A 16,724-nucleotide genomic window follows, 5' to 3' on the forward strand; every position below is an offset into this window, starting at 1 on the left:
ATATATCAGTTGTGCACAGGATGTGGAGGACTTGGAATTCTAGTGCCTTGCTGGTGGGACAGAAAAATAGTCCAGATGTTTTGAAAATAGTTTGGCAGTTATGCAAATGGTAAATTACCACATGTTCCAGAAATTCTATTCCTAGGTACCTTCCTAATGAAATAAAAATTTATGTTCACACAAAAACTTCTACATGAATGTTCATATCGGTAGTATTAATAATAGCCAAAAGTTAGAAACAACCCAAATGCTCATGAATTGGTGAATGTATAAATGAAAGGTAGTATATGCATACAATGGAACATTATTCAGCTAAAAAAGGAATAAGTTACTGAAAACTCCTATAACATGGAACAACCTTGGAAACATTATTCTGAGTGAAAGAAGCCAGTCACAAAAAGCCAAATATTATTCAATTTGTGTGAAATGTCCAGAATAAGTAAATCTGTAGAGACATAAAGTAGATTAATGGTTTCCAGAGATTCGGGGGTGGGGGGAAGAGATAATAGGGAGTGACTACTTTATGTGAATAGGGTTTCCTTTGGGGGTGATGAGTATGTTCTAAAAATAAATTGTGGTGATCATTACCCAACTATGTGAATACACTAAAACATTGAATTATACACTTTAAGTGGGTGGATTGACGGTATTTGAATTATCTCAATATCGCAATAAAGCTGTTACTAAAAAATTTAACATATTAGAAGAAATTGTGGAAAGCAAGGGTCAGTGTTTTTTATACCAATTAAGACATCAGTGCTTAGAATAGTGAAATTCTGAACAAAGGTTGTCGTAGATGGGGACGTTGTTTTCTTAAGTCTTGTCAGCTGCTAAATGCAGCACCTTTTGTATGAAAGGTGAGTTACCTAAGTCTGTGTCAGAAAATATTTTTGTTTCATGCTATCTTTGGCAGCACAAATTACTTAGATTGGAACTATCAAAAATTAGCATTCCCCCTGCACAAAGATGACACACAAATTCATGCAATGTTCCATATTTTTTAAAAAAAAGAAGAAAATGTCTTGGTTGCATACTGACTCTTGAGTAATAGATGAGCATGTATATAGAATGAAAAGTTCACAATTTTGCTCCTCAAGGCTGTGTAAATATTCATTGGTCACTCTAGATATCTTCTGACTATGCCATACAGGACACAGGGTGCTTAAAAGCACTTGGTGAAACCATAAAAATCCCTTCTACTTGGGCCCAAGATGCAGTTCTTCTCAATGGCCAAAGAGGGGTCAAGATTTGTCTTCAATTTCCTTTAGGTGTATGCCCAAGAGTAGTATTTACAATAGAGATACCTGCTTCTAGCAGCACTATTCACAATAGTCAAACTATAGAATGAGCCTGGGTGCCCAACAACCAATGAATGGATAAAGAAAATGTGATATATATACACAATGGAGTACTATTCATCCATAAAGGAGAATGAAATTATACAGTTTTCAGGAAAATGGATGAAACAGGAAATCATGATGTTGAGCAAAATAAGCCAGACTCAGAAAGACAAATACCACATGTGTTCTCTCATATGTGGAATCTAAATTTAAAAATAATAAGAAGAACATGAACGAACATTTATAAATGGGGAGATATTGGTGGGAACCATGGGGATGTGGAACGTGATCAAAGTACATTATATGTGCATATGAAAAAGTCATAATGAAATTCATATAAAACTTTGTAAGAAAGTTTAAAATGGAGGGTTGGGGAGAGGAATGAAGAAAGATCAATAGAGGGGGTGAATATGATCAAAGTAAATTATATGCATGTATGGAAACATCACAATGAAACCCCTCACTTTGCATAATTAATATATGTCAATAAAAATATGTATAAAAATTCTGCCTTTGGTATTGTTGCCCCTAGGGATTTCTTTATTTCAGACTCAGCAGTGCACTCCTCCCATACTTTATCCAGCATTACTTTGAGTTCATAATGGGAGAAGCCACTGTAGATTATTTCTATCAAGTTGTTGAAACCAGATGTGTCTGGTGCCTTTTTAGTGTGTGTTTTTTTCTCCTCCAATGTTAGAGCCAGAATAATGTTCCATAGGAGAAGGGAGGTACTGGAAGACAAGGATATGGAGCATCTAAATGATTAATCACCTTCCTTCCTTATCACTGCACCCTCTTTCTTATAGAAAAGTGAAAAAGAGGGAAAAATACATGCTAAAAAAGATGAAGCACTTGGTGTAACCATAAAAATCCCTTCTACTTTCAGAATCCTGGGTCCAAGATGCATTTTTTTCTCAATGGCAAGATGCCCAAGGGAGAATCTTAGCTTCCTTCTCAGGCCATAGCTCTGACCAGAGGCTGCTCCACCTTGCAGCTACAGGCAGACCCTAGGCAGAACCTCCTGAGTTTAATAGCATTGAACACTTATTGGTAAGACTGCCTCCAGGAGGATTCGTATCTGGATCTACATGGGAGATGGCGGGGCAGGCGGGGGGGGGGGTGGGGACTGCAGGGTCATTTTTATTCAGGCCTCCAGCCTTGTGGACTTCAAATGTTGGCTGCTGTTCAGTGGCAAGTTTGAGCAGACTTGAGGACTCACAGGGACCATCTGTCTCTGAATACAGAGTTGTATATATAACAGAGCAGTTGCATGTGTGGGGCACTGGGGTCAGATTTCATGTGCTCAAATCCCAGCTCTGCTGCTTCTTAGTTCTATAGTGTTGGGCCAGTTACTTAACCTCTCTGTGTCTCAGATTCCCAGTCTATAAAATAGAATTAATGAGACAACCTCCTTCTCAGGTTGTTTTCTCCCAGGGACCTCAGTAAGACACAAACTAGAAGCAATGGTGCTTCAGTGTCCAGGTGACAAAGTGTGACACACAGTGGAAAAGGGGACATTCCCATTCTCTGTGTGAATCCGGAAGTGCCTTCAGCCAAAGCTGCCATAAAGGAGGTGTGTTAATCAGACTCTTCTTTGCTGTAACAAAATACCTGACATAAACAACTTAAAAAGAGGAAAGTTTATTTTGGCTCATGGTTTCAGAGATTCCAGTCCATGGTCACTGACTCTATTGTTTCTGGGCTGTGGTGAGGCAGAACATCATGGCAGAAGGGCATGGTAGATCAACAGTGTTCACCTCATGGTGGCCAGGAAACAGAAAGAGACTGACAGGAAGGAGCCAGTGCAGGGGAAAACATACCCATCAAGGACACTCCCACTTCCTCCTATTAAACCCCACATCCTAAAGTTTCCAGTGCCTTTCAAAACAGTAACAACAGCTGGGGACCAAGCCTTCAACACATGAGCTTGTGAGGGACAATTCATATTCTAATCATAACAGAATGATAGCACTATTTAGGCCTCTCATTGATGTGTAGCTGTGAGAGGTCCAAAATCAAGCCCCCAGCAGCGAGGCCTCCATGTTCCCACATCCAGAGGAACCCACCAGCAGCTGGAGCAGGGTCAAGTATCTTCCCTAAGTGACCACGTGGGCAACTGACCTCCATAAGGCAGGTAGGAGTCAAAGAACAGCAGACAAGGGCTGTTTTGGAGCATGTGAAACTTCTGGAGTGTTCCCCCAATAAACTGAAGAAAACCTTCAAGGGATTAAGGTCCTGTAATGTAAGGATGAGGGCAGGGCTTGGTGACACCTGAGTTCCTCTTGCTTATGAGACCTTATTTTTACCCAGGGTCCAGTGAGGCCTGAAGAAACTTGAAACACCATTTCCCAGAAGACAAAATTGTCTCAAGTACTTGGGTATATGATAGCCTGGCTCCATGTAGTTGCTGAGTAGCTCTTGAAACATTTCTAAATATAACCTTTAGGGTGGATGGAATGAGGACTGAGCTCTAACAGGGTATGATTGGCCTTCATTAGTTCCATTTATCTCTAGTGATGTTAGCTTAAAGGAGAGGAGAGGAAAAAGCAAAATGAAGATGAATGGCTGGGGAGAAAAATAAGAAAAGAATTGCTACTCTTTTCCATTATCATGGCTATAAGAAAATCAGTATCATTTTGAAGACATTTTCCTTTCTGTATGCATTTTTCAGGCATGACTTGTGACTATCATTAATTTCTCTTTCAATAGAAAGAAAATTCAACAGAACTTTTCTGACATACGAGCAATCCCGGTTGAACACAGATGCCCACACTTCACTTGCGTCTGGACTGGGTCAGATGTGAGCCAACCAATGCGGAGAGGTGGGGAAAAGCTGCATCCCCAGAGGCCAGTTGTCTCCCTGCCTGGAATTTGTGTTGCCCAACTTACCATGCCCTCTTTTGCCTGAGGCAACAGCACTGGCGATTGAGGCAGCTACAGGCAGCCCCCAGAGCCAGTTTCTTATGTACAGTACCATGAGGCTGCCAAGTTGTCTGCCAAGCTTTGCTTTCCTAAGAATAATTTTCCTCTTCCTGGAATCAGACCCAATATTTAGGGTAATGGAGCAGCACACTTGAATCCCCATGGAGGGTTTGGGCTCTGTCTTTCTTTCTGTTCTCACTGCCACTACCTTAGATTGAGTAATCTGGCCGGCCAGTCACCTGAACTAGGGGATGCAACTACCTCTGACCCCTTTTTCCCACCTGCCTCCAAACTGTTACCACGTTAGCTTTCCAAAATGCATTTCTAGTTATGGCTCTACTTCTGTTTTTAAAAGATCTTTGAGGCCAGGCATGGTGGCTCATACTTGTGGTTCATGCCTATAATTCCAGATACTCTGGAAGCAGAGATAAGAAGGTTCGAGGCCAAAGTGGGCAGAAAGTTAGCAAGACCACATCTCAACCAACAAGCCAGGTGTGGTGGTTCACACTTATCATCCCAGCTATGTGGGAAAGCTTAAGTAGGAGTATGACAGACCAGGTCAGCCTAGACAAAAAAAAAGAAAGAAAGAAAGAAAAGAAAAGAAATGTGAGATATGGGGGTGTGTGGCTCAACTGGTATAGCACCTGCCTAGCAAGGAGAGACCCTGAGTTCAAACCTCAGGCCCCAAATAAACAATTATATGGACTATTTTTAAATAAATAAATTGGTTTTAATTTGCCTCAAATTTTCCTTTTTCCTGATTTCTTATCTTTATAGTCTTTACCACAATTCAAATCTACCTTGTTTTCTTGCTTAGTGTCTGTCTCCTCCCTTAATTGGGGGTTTTCATATAAGCAACAGTCTCATCTGTCTGGATCCAAAACAGTGGTTGATACATGTTACATCATAAATATTAATTGAGAGGACTCAATAAATCAAATCCCAATAGCCACAATTAATTCTTTTTTCATAAATGACCTTTATTCACTTTTATGATTACAAATGTATTACATGCTTACTGTAGAGAATCTGGAAAGTACAGAGAAGTAGAAAGAAGAAAATAAAAAACACCCATAACCCCACCACCTGAAGGCAAGCACTGCTCCTATTACATTCTAACTATCTATGCCTGTTTAGAGACCAAGACCCTTATCAAGAGTGCAGGCTATGAAGCACAACAGCCAAAGGGAGTTAAGGTACCTAACAACTGAGGGGGTCACCCAGAGGTCAGAGTTAGAGATTCCACACTGGAGGACAAGGACCATAAACAGCTTAACAGGTCAGAAGATCAGAAGCTAACAACACGAGAACAAGTTGGGTTACTGTAACACTGTAGTAAGACGGTGCTTGTCGAGAGTTTAGCCCAGTACCTGTCACATGGCACATTATCAATAACTATTAGCCATTACTATCACTAGAATTAATACTATGGGTCAAAACAAATGGTTCAGGATGGAGACTATAAACAGGGCAATGGCCCTGGAGACCCATTTTAGGTACTATGAGTTGGAGCATATAGGGGCAAGTATACTGGATTAAAAGGGTAGTACAGGAGTGGGTATGTCTCTCTTTACAGGCTCCCCTGCCAAGTGGAATGGGACCAGGGTTTCCTCAATTTTGCCTGATGACACATGGCAAGACACTCTAAGGTGTTTTTGAGGTAGGACATGATTGCTCCTGCCTAGACTTCTCCCTGGACCAAGAACTGGAACTGGCCTTGATGGTGATGGGAGTTCAGAACCTCATACACCACACACTCTTGTAGTACACATTCTGATTGTCAGGACAGGTCACAGGCATGTGGGTGAAAGAGAAGGTCAAGGCAGCCAAGTGGGAGATAAGGTGGGATGTGCCTGGAGGAGGAGGTTGGAGGGTGAAGGCAACAAGGTTTATGATGTAGTTGAGTGGAATGGGTCCAGGAACCAGTCCTCAAGTTAGCAGCAAAGTCAAATATCACAGAAGATTCCAGGTAACACTACTTGTTAGTGGGGCCCTTCTGATGGCCTGTGCTCTGTCGAAGGTGATCGTGAAGACCCTCTTGGGGATCTCCATGCTCTTTCAGGTAGTAACAGCGTTTGGGAACATGTTGGTGCTAGGAGTGAGAAAAAACAGCAGAAATAAGAGCCACACTTCCTATGACCAGGGGTGTTCTGCCTAGCTAAGTTCAGTAAGTTTGCAGGTTAGAGAACTTAGCTAATTTTTCTTACTTCTAAAAAGAATGACCAAGGACTAGACTAACCAAATCCCATTGTGACCTGAGTACATAACACATGTGTTTATAGATGGGACCCAGCCCCTAAAAGTAGAGACCTTCTCCTTTAGAATAGGACTTGAAATAAGTAGAGAGCTGGGACTGAGCTCAGCCAGTTCCCTGAAAATGAGAAGATCATGCTTTAACCATACCAGGCCCTCAGTAACTTGGGTCAGACATTGCTCATGAAATGATGCAAATAACTGCATCTCCATGCCCACTTATAAAAACTCCAGGTTGGGCTTTTATGGTCTGGTTGCTCAATAACTCCCTTTTGCTTCCTTCCTAATTCTACTCAAAGGACTAGGGTATATTCCTCATCGTTACCTCATCCTTTTCCTGCTCAAAACCTTGAATGTACTTCCCCATCATTACCTCTTCGGTCTGCTGCTGAGAGCCTAGTTCACTCTCCATGGCCTCCTCATTATTCCGCTTACAGGCTGTCGGCAGAATCTGGCTTGAGTTGCCTGGGGAATCCTTTTCTTCAGCCAGCTGGCACTCGGTGTAGAGAGACCTGTCTATCAGCTCCTTTAGGCTGCCAGCCACCTTCAGGAAGATCCGACCCATTTTGGTGGTAACAGCTTCTGAGAGTCCTTCCAGAAACCTGGTCCGTAGAATGGCATCAGACCAAGACAAATGTCGGGCCAGCAGCAGGAAGTCAGTGGCATACTGCCTGACTGACTTCTGGCCTTGCTTGGGATGGCAAAGAACAGCACTGAGGATGTCTATCTCAGACAGGGAGTCATATAAGCCCTGTGACCTTCTCAGGAAGGATTTATTTTCATCTGAGAGAGGGTTACCTACCTCCATCTGCAGGATAGACCACCTCTCCGCTGCCCCCAGATGAAGAGACACCAGAAATGCCATTTTCTCTGAATCATTCAAAAAGCCCTTCATTTGCTTCTCCTCATCAATCTCCATCTCTTCCTCCACAGAGCATGCGCCTCGGGCTGCTTCCTGCTCTTCTAGGAGATAACAGAGTGCCGGGGTCAACATGCCAAAGGATGGCACTTCCTTTGGTGGTGGGTTTGTTGTTTCCGGAATTGTGGCACTCATATGTGGTGTGGACTTTGATCCAGAAACTTTCACTTTGGTATGAGAAGTAGATGTCTGTCCACAGTCTGTGGCTTTCATTTCAAGAGTGGGCATCATTCCAAAAGCTGTTTGTGGTGTGGACATTGTTCCAGGTGCTGGGGCTCTCATTAGCGGTGTGGACATCCCCCCAGAGGTGGTGGTTGTCATTTGTGGCATGGCTATCCCTCCAGAGGTCGTGCCCCTCACTAGTGGCATGGACATCATTCCAGAAGTTGAGGTTCTCATAAGTGGTGTGGACATGGCTCCAGAAGCTGAGGCTCTCGTTGGTGGCTTAGACAACCCTCCAGAAGCTGTGTATGTTGCTTGTGGCAAGGACATAGATCTAGAGTTCACAACTTTGCTTTGCAGTGTTGGCACTGCTCCAGAGGCCATGGTTTTCATTAGTGGCACAGACATCTCTCCAGAAGTCATGGCTGACATCAAAGGCATGGGCACTGTTCCAGAGGCTGTGGCTCTCATGAATGGCTTAGACATCCCTTCAGAGGCATTGGCTGTCATTTGTGCAGTAGACATCTTTCCAGAGGCTGGAGCTCTCATTAACTCTGTGGTCACAGCTCCAGAGGCCGAGGGCCTCCTTAGTGGCGTGGACATAATTCCAGAGACTGGTGCTCTGACTGGTGGTGGGGTCATCTCTCCAGGGACTGAAGCTCGCACTGGGAGTGTGCACATGTCTCCAGAAGCTGTGGGTATCATTTGTGGTGTGGGCCTTGTTCTAGAAGCCAGGGTTCTCATTTGCAGCCTAGGTACTCCTCCAGAGGCTGCGGCTGTCATCTGAGGCATGGACATCCCTCCAGAGGCTATAGATCTCAGCGGTGTGGATACTGCTCCAGAGGCTGAAGCCTTCATCTGTGGCATTGACATCATTTCAGATGTGGCTGTCATTCTTGGGACAGATACTGCTCCATAAGCTGGGGTCTTCTGAGGTGTAACAGTCTCTCCAGAAACTGAGGGTCTCATTAGGGGCAGAGACCTCTCTCCAGAGGATGAAGCTCTGATGGGCAGTGTGGACATCTCTCCAGAGTCCGAGGCTCTCATTACTGATGTGGACACTGCTCCAGAGGTCTGGGCTCTCATCTGCAACCCTCCTGAGACCATGGATCTCATGAGTGACGTAGACATCCCTCCAGAGTCTTGGGTGCTCATTGGCTGAGTAAGCATTTGCCCAGAGGCTGTGGCTCTCATTTGTGTCATAGCTGTTGCTCCAGGACCCAGGCTTCTCATCATAGGTATGGACATATCTCCAGAGGCAGTGGCTGTCATTTGCGATGTGGACATCGCTCCAGAAGCTGTGGTTCTCATTAGCAATGTGGACATCCCTTCTGAGGCTGTGTCTGTCATTTGTGACATGGACAGAGCTCCAGGAGCTATGTCTCTCATTAGTGGGGTGGGCATCTCCCCAGAAGCTGCAGTTATTTGCTGCATGAACATTGTTCCAGAGGCTTTGGATGTCACTAGTGGCTTGGACAATGCTCCAGAGGCTGTGTCTCTCGTTAACAGTGTGGACATTGACCCAGATGCTGTGGCTCTCATGTGTGAGGCAGATGTCAGTCCTGAGGCTGTGCTTCTCATTTGTGATGTGGACATTGCTCCAGAGACAGGGGTTCTGATTTGCTGGGTACACATGGACCCAGAAACTGGAGCTGTTGATTGTGACACAGACATTGTTTCAGAGGCTGTGGCTGTAACTCGCTGTGTAGACACCACTCCAGAAGCTGGGGCTCTCATTCGCTGTGTGGACATCGCTCCATTGGCAGAAACTTTCAAAAAGCCTGTAGGCATTGTTCTGGAAGTCTTGGCCATTGTTAAGTGTGTGGACAACACAGTAGAAGCTGTAGTTGACATGTGCTCTGTGAACGTTGTTCCGGCACTTGTGACAGTCATCAGTGGAGTGGACACTGCTCCAGCCGCTGGGGCTGTCTTGTGGGATGTGGACATAGTTCCAGAGGCCTGAGCTCTCATTCGTGGTGTGGATGGCATTGCCCCCAAGTCAGAAGCTCTCCCTGGCAGAGAAGGCATCATTCCAGGGGGTATTGCTCTCATTGCTGGAGCAGACATGATTTCAGAGTCTATGTTTTGTGTTAACTGTGTGGGCATCGTTCCAGGGCTTGGGGCTGGCATCAGTTGGGTGGGCATCACTGTGGAGGTTAGGGCAGTCATTAGCAGTGGGGACATTACCTCGGCATCTGGAGCTGACTTTGGTAATGTGGATACTTCAGCATCTGGGACATCTAGCATCGGTGTGGACATTGCTCCAGAGCCTGAAGCTGACATAAGCAGTGAAGACACAACTCCAGAGTCTGGGCCTGACATGAGCACAGCGGACATTCCCTCCGAGTCTTGGGTGCTTGTTGTCTGAGTGGATGGTTCTCCAGAAGCCAGAGCTGACATTATCAGTGAGGATATCACTTCAGAGTCTGTGCCTGACATCAACAGTGAAGATATCTCTCCAGAGGCCAGGGCAGTCATTAGTACTTTGGACATGGCTTCTGTGTCCTCATCTGTAATTTGCAATGGAGACATAGCTTCAGATCCTGGAGTTGTCATTGGCTGGGTGGACGTCACTCCAGGGTTTATATCTGGAATCAGGAGTGGGGATATTTCCCCAGGATCTGAAGGCAGCATTAATGGAGTGCTCATTGTCTCTGAGGATGAAATGCTCATTACAGGGGTAGACATTGTGCCCGAGGATGGAGTTGCCATTGCCAATGGGGATATCTCTGCAGAATCTGGTGTTGTCATTAGTGCTGTAGACATTGTCCCAAAGTCAGGAATTGTCATCATCCCTGGGGACATTAATCCATAGTCTGAAGTGGACAGCAAAGGGGACAATGTTCCAGAATCTGAGGTTGGCATTAGCAGTGGGGACAATGCCCCAGAGTCCGAGGCTGGCATTAGCAGTGGAGACAATGTTCCAGAATCCGAAGCTGGCATTAACAGTGGGGACAGTGTCCCAGAGTCTGAGGCTGGCAATAATGGTGGAGACAATGCTCCAGAATTTGGTGCTACCATTAGAGGTGTGGACAGGGTGTCAAAGGCTGAGGATGTCATCACCTGTGTTGTTGTAGTTCCAGGGTCTGAGGCTGAAGTTGAGACTATAGGCAACTGTACATGAGAATGCAGAAATTGGACCTCTGCTCTGGTCTCTGTCATTGATCTAGAGAAAGTTGTCCCCCTGTTTTGGGAGTCGGCATTTTCCTCCCTCATCATGTTGTTGAATCGCAGTGAATGTAAGGGAATTGACATATCTGTCGTGACCACAGGACAGTGTGGAAGGAGCCCCTAAAGAGATGACATTGGGGGTCCTGCTGAATCCCAAATGGCAAAAAATCTGTAAACAGGAAACAAGTTTAGAGGTCAATGATCAATATCAAAAACATTGGGAAATAGACCAAAGAATCATTGTAGAGACCTGTTTTTATGTGTTGCCAAATATATGACATTGAAGATGGGCCTATCAGGTTGAAGAAGCTGTGAGGCAACAAGTAACTTTGAAGCTGGGCCAAATATGCCTTCAGCCTCTGTCCTTTTCAAACCATCCCACCCAGTTACACAGCAAGACTTCCAGTTTATAAAAGCCAATAATCTCAGCAGCCAGAGCCAGGACGGTTCTGGATCAAATGAGGTGGCAGCACCACCTTCTGGTCAATTCCGAGAAGTGCAGTCTCCTAGGTTAAGTCAACCAATGTACTGACCCACTTGGATTGGAAAGCCTTTCCCCAGGATAATCATTGATCCCTAGGGTTCTTCAATCCTACCAGTGGCTTAGTCCCCATTTTACTACTTTGATGCCCCTGAATATCCTCCTCAGGAAAAGTGGGGCATTTATGTATTCAATAACTCAGAATAGCATTCCACAAAGTGAAATCGTACTTGATGTTATCATCATTATTGTTAAGGATGACAAACACCACTACTACCACTGTTTATTACTCAGTATGTGAGTGGCACTGTACTTTAGGCAACTGTACATACCTTTAAACTGCCTATCATGTGCAAGGCTTTGCAAGCATTATCCCACTTGGGTCTTAGAATACCCTGTGCAATAGATATTATTCTTATTTTACCAGCTTTCTAAGATTAGCTAAGGCTGGGGACAAAACAGGGTCACTATGACAGTCACAGACTGCATATCTTTGACTCCCACCCCTTGCTTGGGTTTCCCGGTCTTTGGTATCCATGAGCTTGCATTCATTTATTTCTCTGACAAACTGGACCAGGGTTCACTTGAAGCCCAGTCCACAGCATGTACAAATTTCAAGTTTCTCTGATGGCATAAGGGTGGACAATCCCAGAGCCTCACCCCTCTGGTTCATCCCTATAAGCAGCCCCAGCAGGGGCTCTTTGACACATGACTTGGATACCAAAGCAGAAATTACACAAGATGGACATGTCCCCACAGGCTGTCCATGCCAAAAATTGGAGACTGGCTACTTTGGGACAATGTCACAAAAGTCATCAATCTTATGACATTGGGCCTCCATAATAATAACAAGAAATCTAGCAGCAGAAATAGCCATTTCTTGAGCGTGCACTGACTGGTAAGCACTCTGCTAGGCATTTTACTTATAGGATCTTATTTGGGTCCCCCAGCAACACTAAGAGATTTGGGTAGTTTCTTCATCTTCCAAATGACAAAAATGAAAGTGCAGAGAAGCTTAATAATTTGCCTGCAGTCACAAGGATTCCCAGGTCCATCCACCTCCACTCTTAACTACTGTGCTATCATGGTCCACCTTTCTCCCTTACTCAACTCCATTACCAAGATCCTTCCTCCTAATCTTTAGCCTGGACGACCCCGAGACGGGGTGTCATGAAACAAATATTGGCCTCCAGGTGACATTTTGGTTACCCTAATCATTGCTGCAATGGGAAAGACGAGTCAAAAGAACAATCATAGACCTCCACCTTCCATCTTCAAAAAAAAGGATCCCTGAACACACCACAATTTCCCCACTAGGCAAAACTCAGAAAGACCTTACCTTGCCAGTGACAGAGAGGAGGGATAGAGTGTCTTTTGCACCCTAGCTCTTTTAGTCTGGCCAATTGACTTACACCCTGTGCCAGTTCATTACAGCAAGACCCAATACCAGCAGCTGTTCTCGGCAATCTCCCTTCACTATCCCTGCCACACCCCCCTCTTGCCCGCCAGCCAGCCTGCCCGCCCACCCGCCCCACTGCTCCTGACTTGCTAGTGCTTGCTCTGGCTCTCTGGTCCCAGATTCCTGCCTCTATATAGGCTCTGACATTTGCCTCTGGCCGCCTTTCACTTGTCAGCCCTCCAGAAGCTTCGCTTTAGCTCTTGGCCTATGCAACCCCACCCCCTTCTCCCCTCACCCTTGATAGTCTCACCAGTCTTTGCCCACCCTTACTATGCCTGCCTCTAGCTGCCCCAAACAGAAGAGGAGATCGATATAATTCAAGAGATGATACCGAAAGGGTCCTCGCTCAGAAAATGACACTTATGCCTTCTGCAGTTGGCCAGACACAGGAGTCCTGGGAGCTGGACGCTGCAACTGGTCTGAGAAGCAAGCACAGGCTGAGTGTTAGAGGTAAGGGGACCAGGGCTGGAGATGAAGTGGAGTGGCTTGGACAAAGCTGAAAGAAGTTCAAGTGCAAGGAAAGTAGGGTGGGAAAGATGGGCAGTGGGAGCTGAGAAGCAAACACCTTTCTAGAGCCCTGCAATGCTGAGAATAAGAAAGGCAGTTGGTCCTAGTGTCAGAGACACAGGGGAATATGGCGACCAGTGTCCCTGCCACAGAGCTAGGATTCGACAGTGAGGCTCCACAGGTTTCAGACAGCGAGTAAGGAAAACATGCCAGTCGTGAGCATTCCAGGTGAACTCATCTCATATAAACTGGGCTACAGCCTGCTTTCTAGAACTGAGGCACAAGGTCCGAGTAGAAGTAGCAGAAACATCACCAGAGTCCTCTGTCTTCTGAAACAGAACTGCTGAAGTCTTCAGTCTAAGGGCAGACCTGGTCCCTGAGCTCTGGATAAGGCAAAGATGAAGTTCAAGTAGTCCAGGTATGCAGACTCGGAGCTTGGGATGGAGGCACTCAGATCATTTACTATACACCTCAAACTGAGCAAGCCACAGTAATGCATAGCTGGCAGCCGACAATAACTACATAAGCATTATCTCTCCCGGCCTCCAGCAACACCTGGAAGGGACACACTGACGTCATTCCCATTTTGCAAATGGAGAAGTGGGCTTGGAAAAATTTATCTGGCCAAGGTCACAGAGCTAATAAATGGCAAGGGCTGGCTCTGAGCCCTGGTCGGTCTGCTTCAAAAATCATTTTCTCTCTTTGGGATCAGGTGATTATTAATACCAAGTGTTCATCTCACTGCCATTTTACCCCACCCCACCAAGACAGGAAACCTTCTTACCACAAATGGCTAAATCTTTGTAGTAATAGTAATAATAATTAATAATAATAAAATAATAATACCAGCTTACCCTGGTTAAACTCTTTTCCTGTGCTAAGAATGGTGCTAAGGGCATCACTAGCATTATCTCACTTGATCTTTATAACTACTCCTTGAGTCAGACCCTTTTAATTCTCAGTTTGCTGATAAGGAGGCTCGGACTTGGCAGGTGAACTGACCTGACCCAAAGCCCACACCTTTGCCTGAGTCCACTGCTCACTATACTATATACTACTTGAAAAGTAACATTTCCATTGCTCTTCCTTCTCCCCCAAACCACAAAAATAGTCACAGAAAACGCATTCTATTAGGAACAGCTGCATAAGGACCGCTATTCATATTCTAATATTTAATGCTAATAATTACTGTGCCTGGCACTGTGCTAAGTGCTTTACTTACATGGTCTCATTTGATACTCACAACATCCCTATGAGGTAGTTGCTATTATCACTTTCGTTTTCCAGATGAGAATCCTGAAGCCCAGAGAGGTTAACTAGCTTTCCCAATGTCATACCGCTACAGAACACAGTTGTCAACGACAATAAAAAACTGGAAGTAACCTAACTGCCTGATGTTAGAACCCAATTTGTTTAATGATTAAGTGAATCCTGGTGTAATTATAGCAGCCACTAATGCAGCCATTGAGAATTATATTCTAGTGTGGACATAATTCTCAGATTTTTGTAAAATAAATAGGTATATTTATTTATTTTAGACCTATTTATTTTAGGTATAAAATAAAGTCTGGATCGATATATATCAAAATATTAACAGTGACCATATTTGGATGGGGGTTAGAGGGAATTTTTATTTTTATTTTCCTTATCTGTATTTTCTCATTTGTCTAAAATGAATCTATGATATTTATATGAAAAGAAAAAATAATAAAAGTTAATTTTCTTTTTAAAAAACCTAGGATTTGAGCTGTGCATGTCATGTCTGTAATCCCAGCACTGGCAGACTGAGACAGGAGGATCTTAAGTTTGAGACCAGCCTGGGCTACATATACAGACTTTGTCTCAAAAAAAGTATGATTTCTTATGGTTCTATCTCTAGCTTCTGCAGGCTTTCTCTAGAGATCCCTAACACCACCCGGTCCCACCAACCTTTCTCCCCCAACAAGCTTAGTAGTTGCACCACTTGGATCTTTGGTCAGAAGTAAGGTCTAAAAAGTGTTCCAGATGGCTTGCTTTTGTTCTATATTTTGGGGGATGTTTAAAATGATTTCTTGTTTTTCTAACTTATATTTGTGTTTAATAATTATGCAAGTAATCTAGGAATTTATTCTCAGGATAAAAACTTGAAATCCTCCATACAGATAAAGCTCAAGTCCTGAGACTACCCCACCCTGCTTCCCCACAAGTCCCCTTCCTCTGTCTGTTCACATTGGGTGTGTCTCCTTCCAAACTTTCTAGCCGCGATGGCATTCAGAGTTTATATCATGCAATTGCTTGCAAAAGCCAGGGTGTGCAAAAAAAAAAAAAAAAAAACCCTCCAGCTAGAAAACCATTCTGGCACTCGTCACCCCAGGGTTCCAAGTTCTGGTCCTTTGTGACCATTTTCACCAGCCTGCTTCTAAAGGAGGCTACTGAGGGAGGGCTGTTGCATGCTCAGCCCATCTGGGGCATAGACTTCCGTTTTATTTAAGCCAGAGTCCCTAGGAACACAGAAAAGGGAGGCCTTCTAAGGAAGGAAACCCCCAGAAAATGCTGCTTAGCATCTCTCAGGTCCCTCACGTCCCACCCAGTCTGCACTGATCGCTACAGCTGGGAGGTGGCATGCTCCTGCTGCTGCACAAAAGGTAATTGAGTTTGGGGGATTGCATGGCTAACTGCTTGGGGAAATAAGAATAAACAAGAGACCGTTCAATATGTCAACAAATAGCTTTCCAGCTGTTGAAAATAAGCCTTCCCCTAGATTCTCAACAAGATCCTGTCCTCCAGCCCTAGCAAGCAATCACCCACATAACTGAAAACAGACCAGCTAAGGATCAAGCAATACCTGCACTACTTTGGGGTCCTCTCTCTTCCCCAATCATTCAGAGGACAAGAAACCCTCCCCACCCTCTGGCTCCCCAGCGGCTTTGACACTTAAAATGCCCACCGGTTCTTTGTAAATAAAGAGGGGAAAATAGCTAGCATTTACTAAGTACTTACTATGCCAGGCACTATAGTATTTTATTGCACAATCACCCAATGAAGTGGGCTTCTTTTTGCTCCCATTTAATAAATCAGCTAAGGAAAGTGAAGTAGAGAAAAATTAAAATTCAGTAACTTACCTTGTCTCTCACAGCTGAGAGGGAGTGAAGCTGGGTTTGTCACTCGGGTCTGTCTGACTCAGCCAGTGCTCTTAACTCACGGGAGAGTCACACACTGTCTTCGAGTGTCTGAAGGGCTGTCATATGGAAGAGAGGGTAGGTGTGTTCTGGGTAGCTCCAAAGAAAAGGATTTGACTGTTAGTTGGGAATTACGCTTTCATTGGATGTGCTGCAAATTCCCCAAACAACATGTATATGCATGTCCAATTCTATAGGGAAAAGAACATTATAAGAAGAGCAAACGGAACTGCCTTGCATTAGGTGCCGTCCTGAAGGATCTGTGGAATCAGAGAGAACAAGGAGGGGTACCGGAGGACTGCAAATGGGCAGTGTCCCAATTTTCTTAAATAAGGAAACTACATACCGGTAT

The 16,724-nt window shown here is 44.6% G+C and overlaps 1 protein-coding gene and 1 non-coding gene across 2 annotated transcripts; one reads left to right on the forward strand and one right to left on the reverse strand.

Annotated features, from left to right (window-relative positions):
* Positions 1–897: 897 nt before the first annotated feature.
* Positions 898–1,001, forward strand: LOC141420096 (U6 spliceosomal RNA). Its single transcript, XR_012444792.1, has one exon. It is a non-coding gene; the product is annotated as a U6 spliceosomal RNA (small nuclear RNA).
* Positions 1,002–5,246: 4,245 nt separating this feature from the next.
* Positions 5,247–10,931, reverse strand: Rtl9 (retrotransposon Gag like 9). The gene is made up of 2 exons (XM_020152227.2): positions 6,889–10,931; positions 5,247–6,354 (listed from the first exon to the last, which is right to left on the reverse strand). Exons 1-2 carry the CDS (start codon positions 10,849–10,851, stop codon positions 6,238–6,240), a joined length of 4,080 nt encoding a protein of 1,359 aa, XP_020007816.1. The 5' UTR covers positions 10,852–10,931; the 3' UTR covers positions 5,247–6,237.
* Positions 10,932–16,724: the final 5,793 nt, after the last annotated feature.

Source organism: Castor canadensis, chromosome X (assembly GCF_047511655.1).
Source record: "Castor canadensis chromosome X, mCasCan1.hap1v2, whole genome shotgun sequence".
NCBI lineage: Eukaryota > Metazoa > Chordata > Mammalia > Rodentia > Castoridae > Castor > Castor canadensis.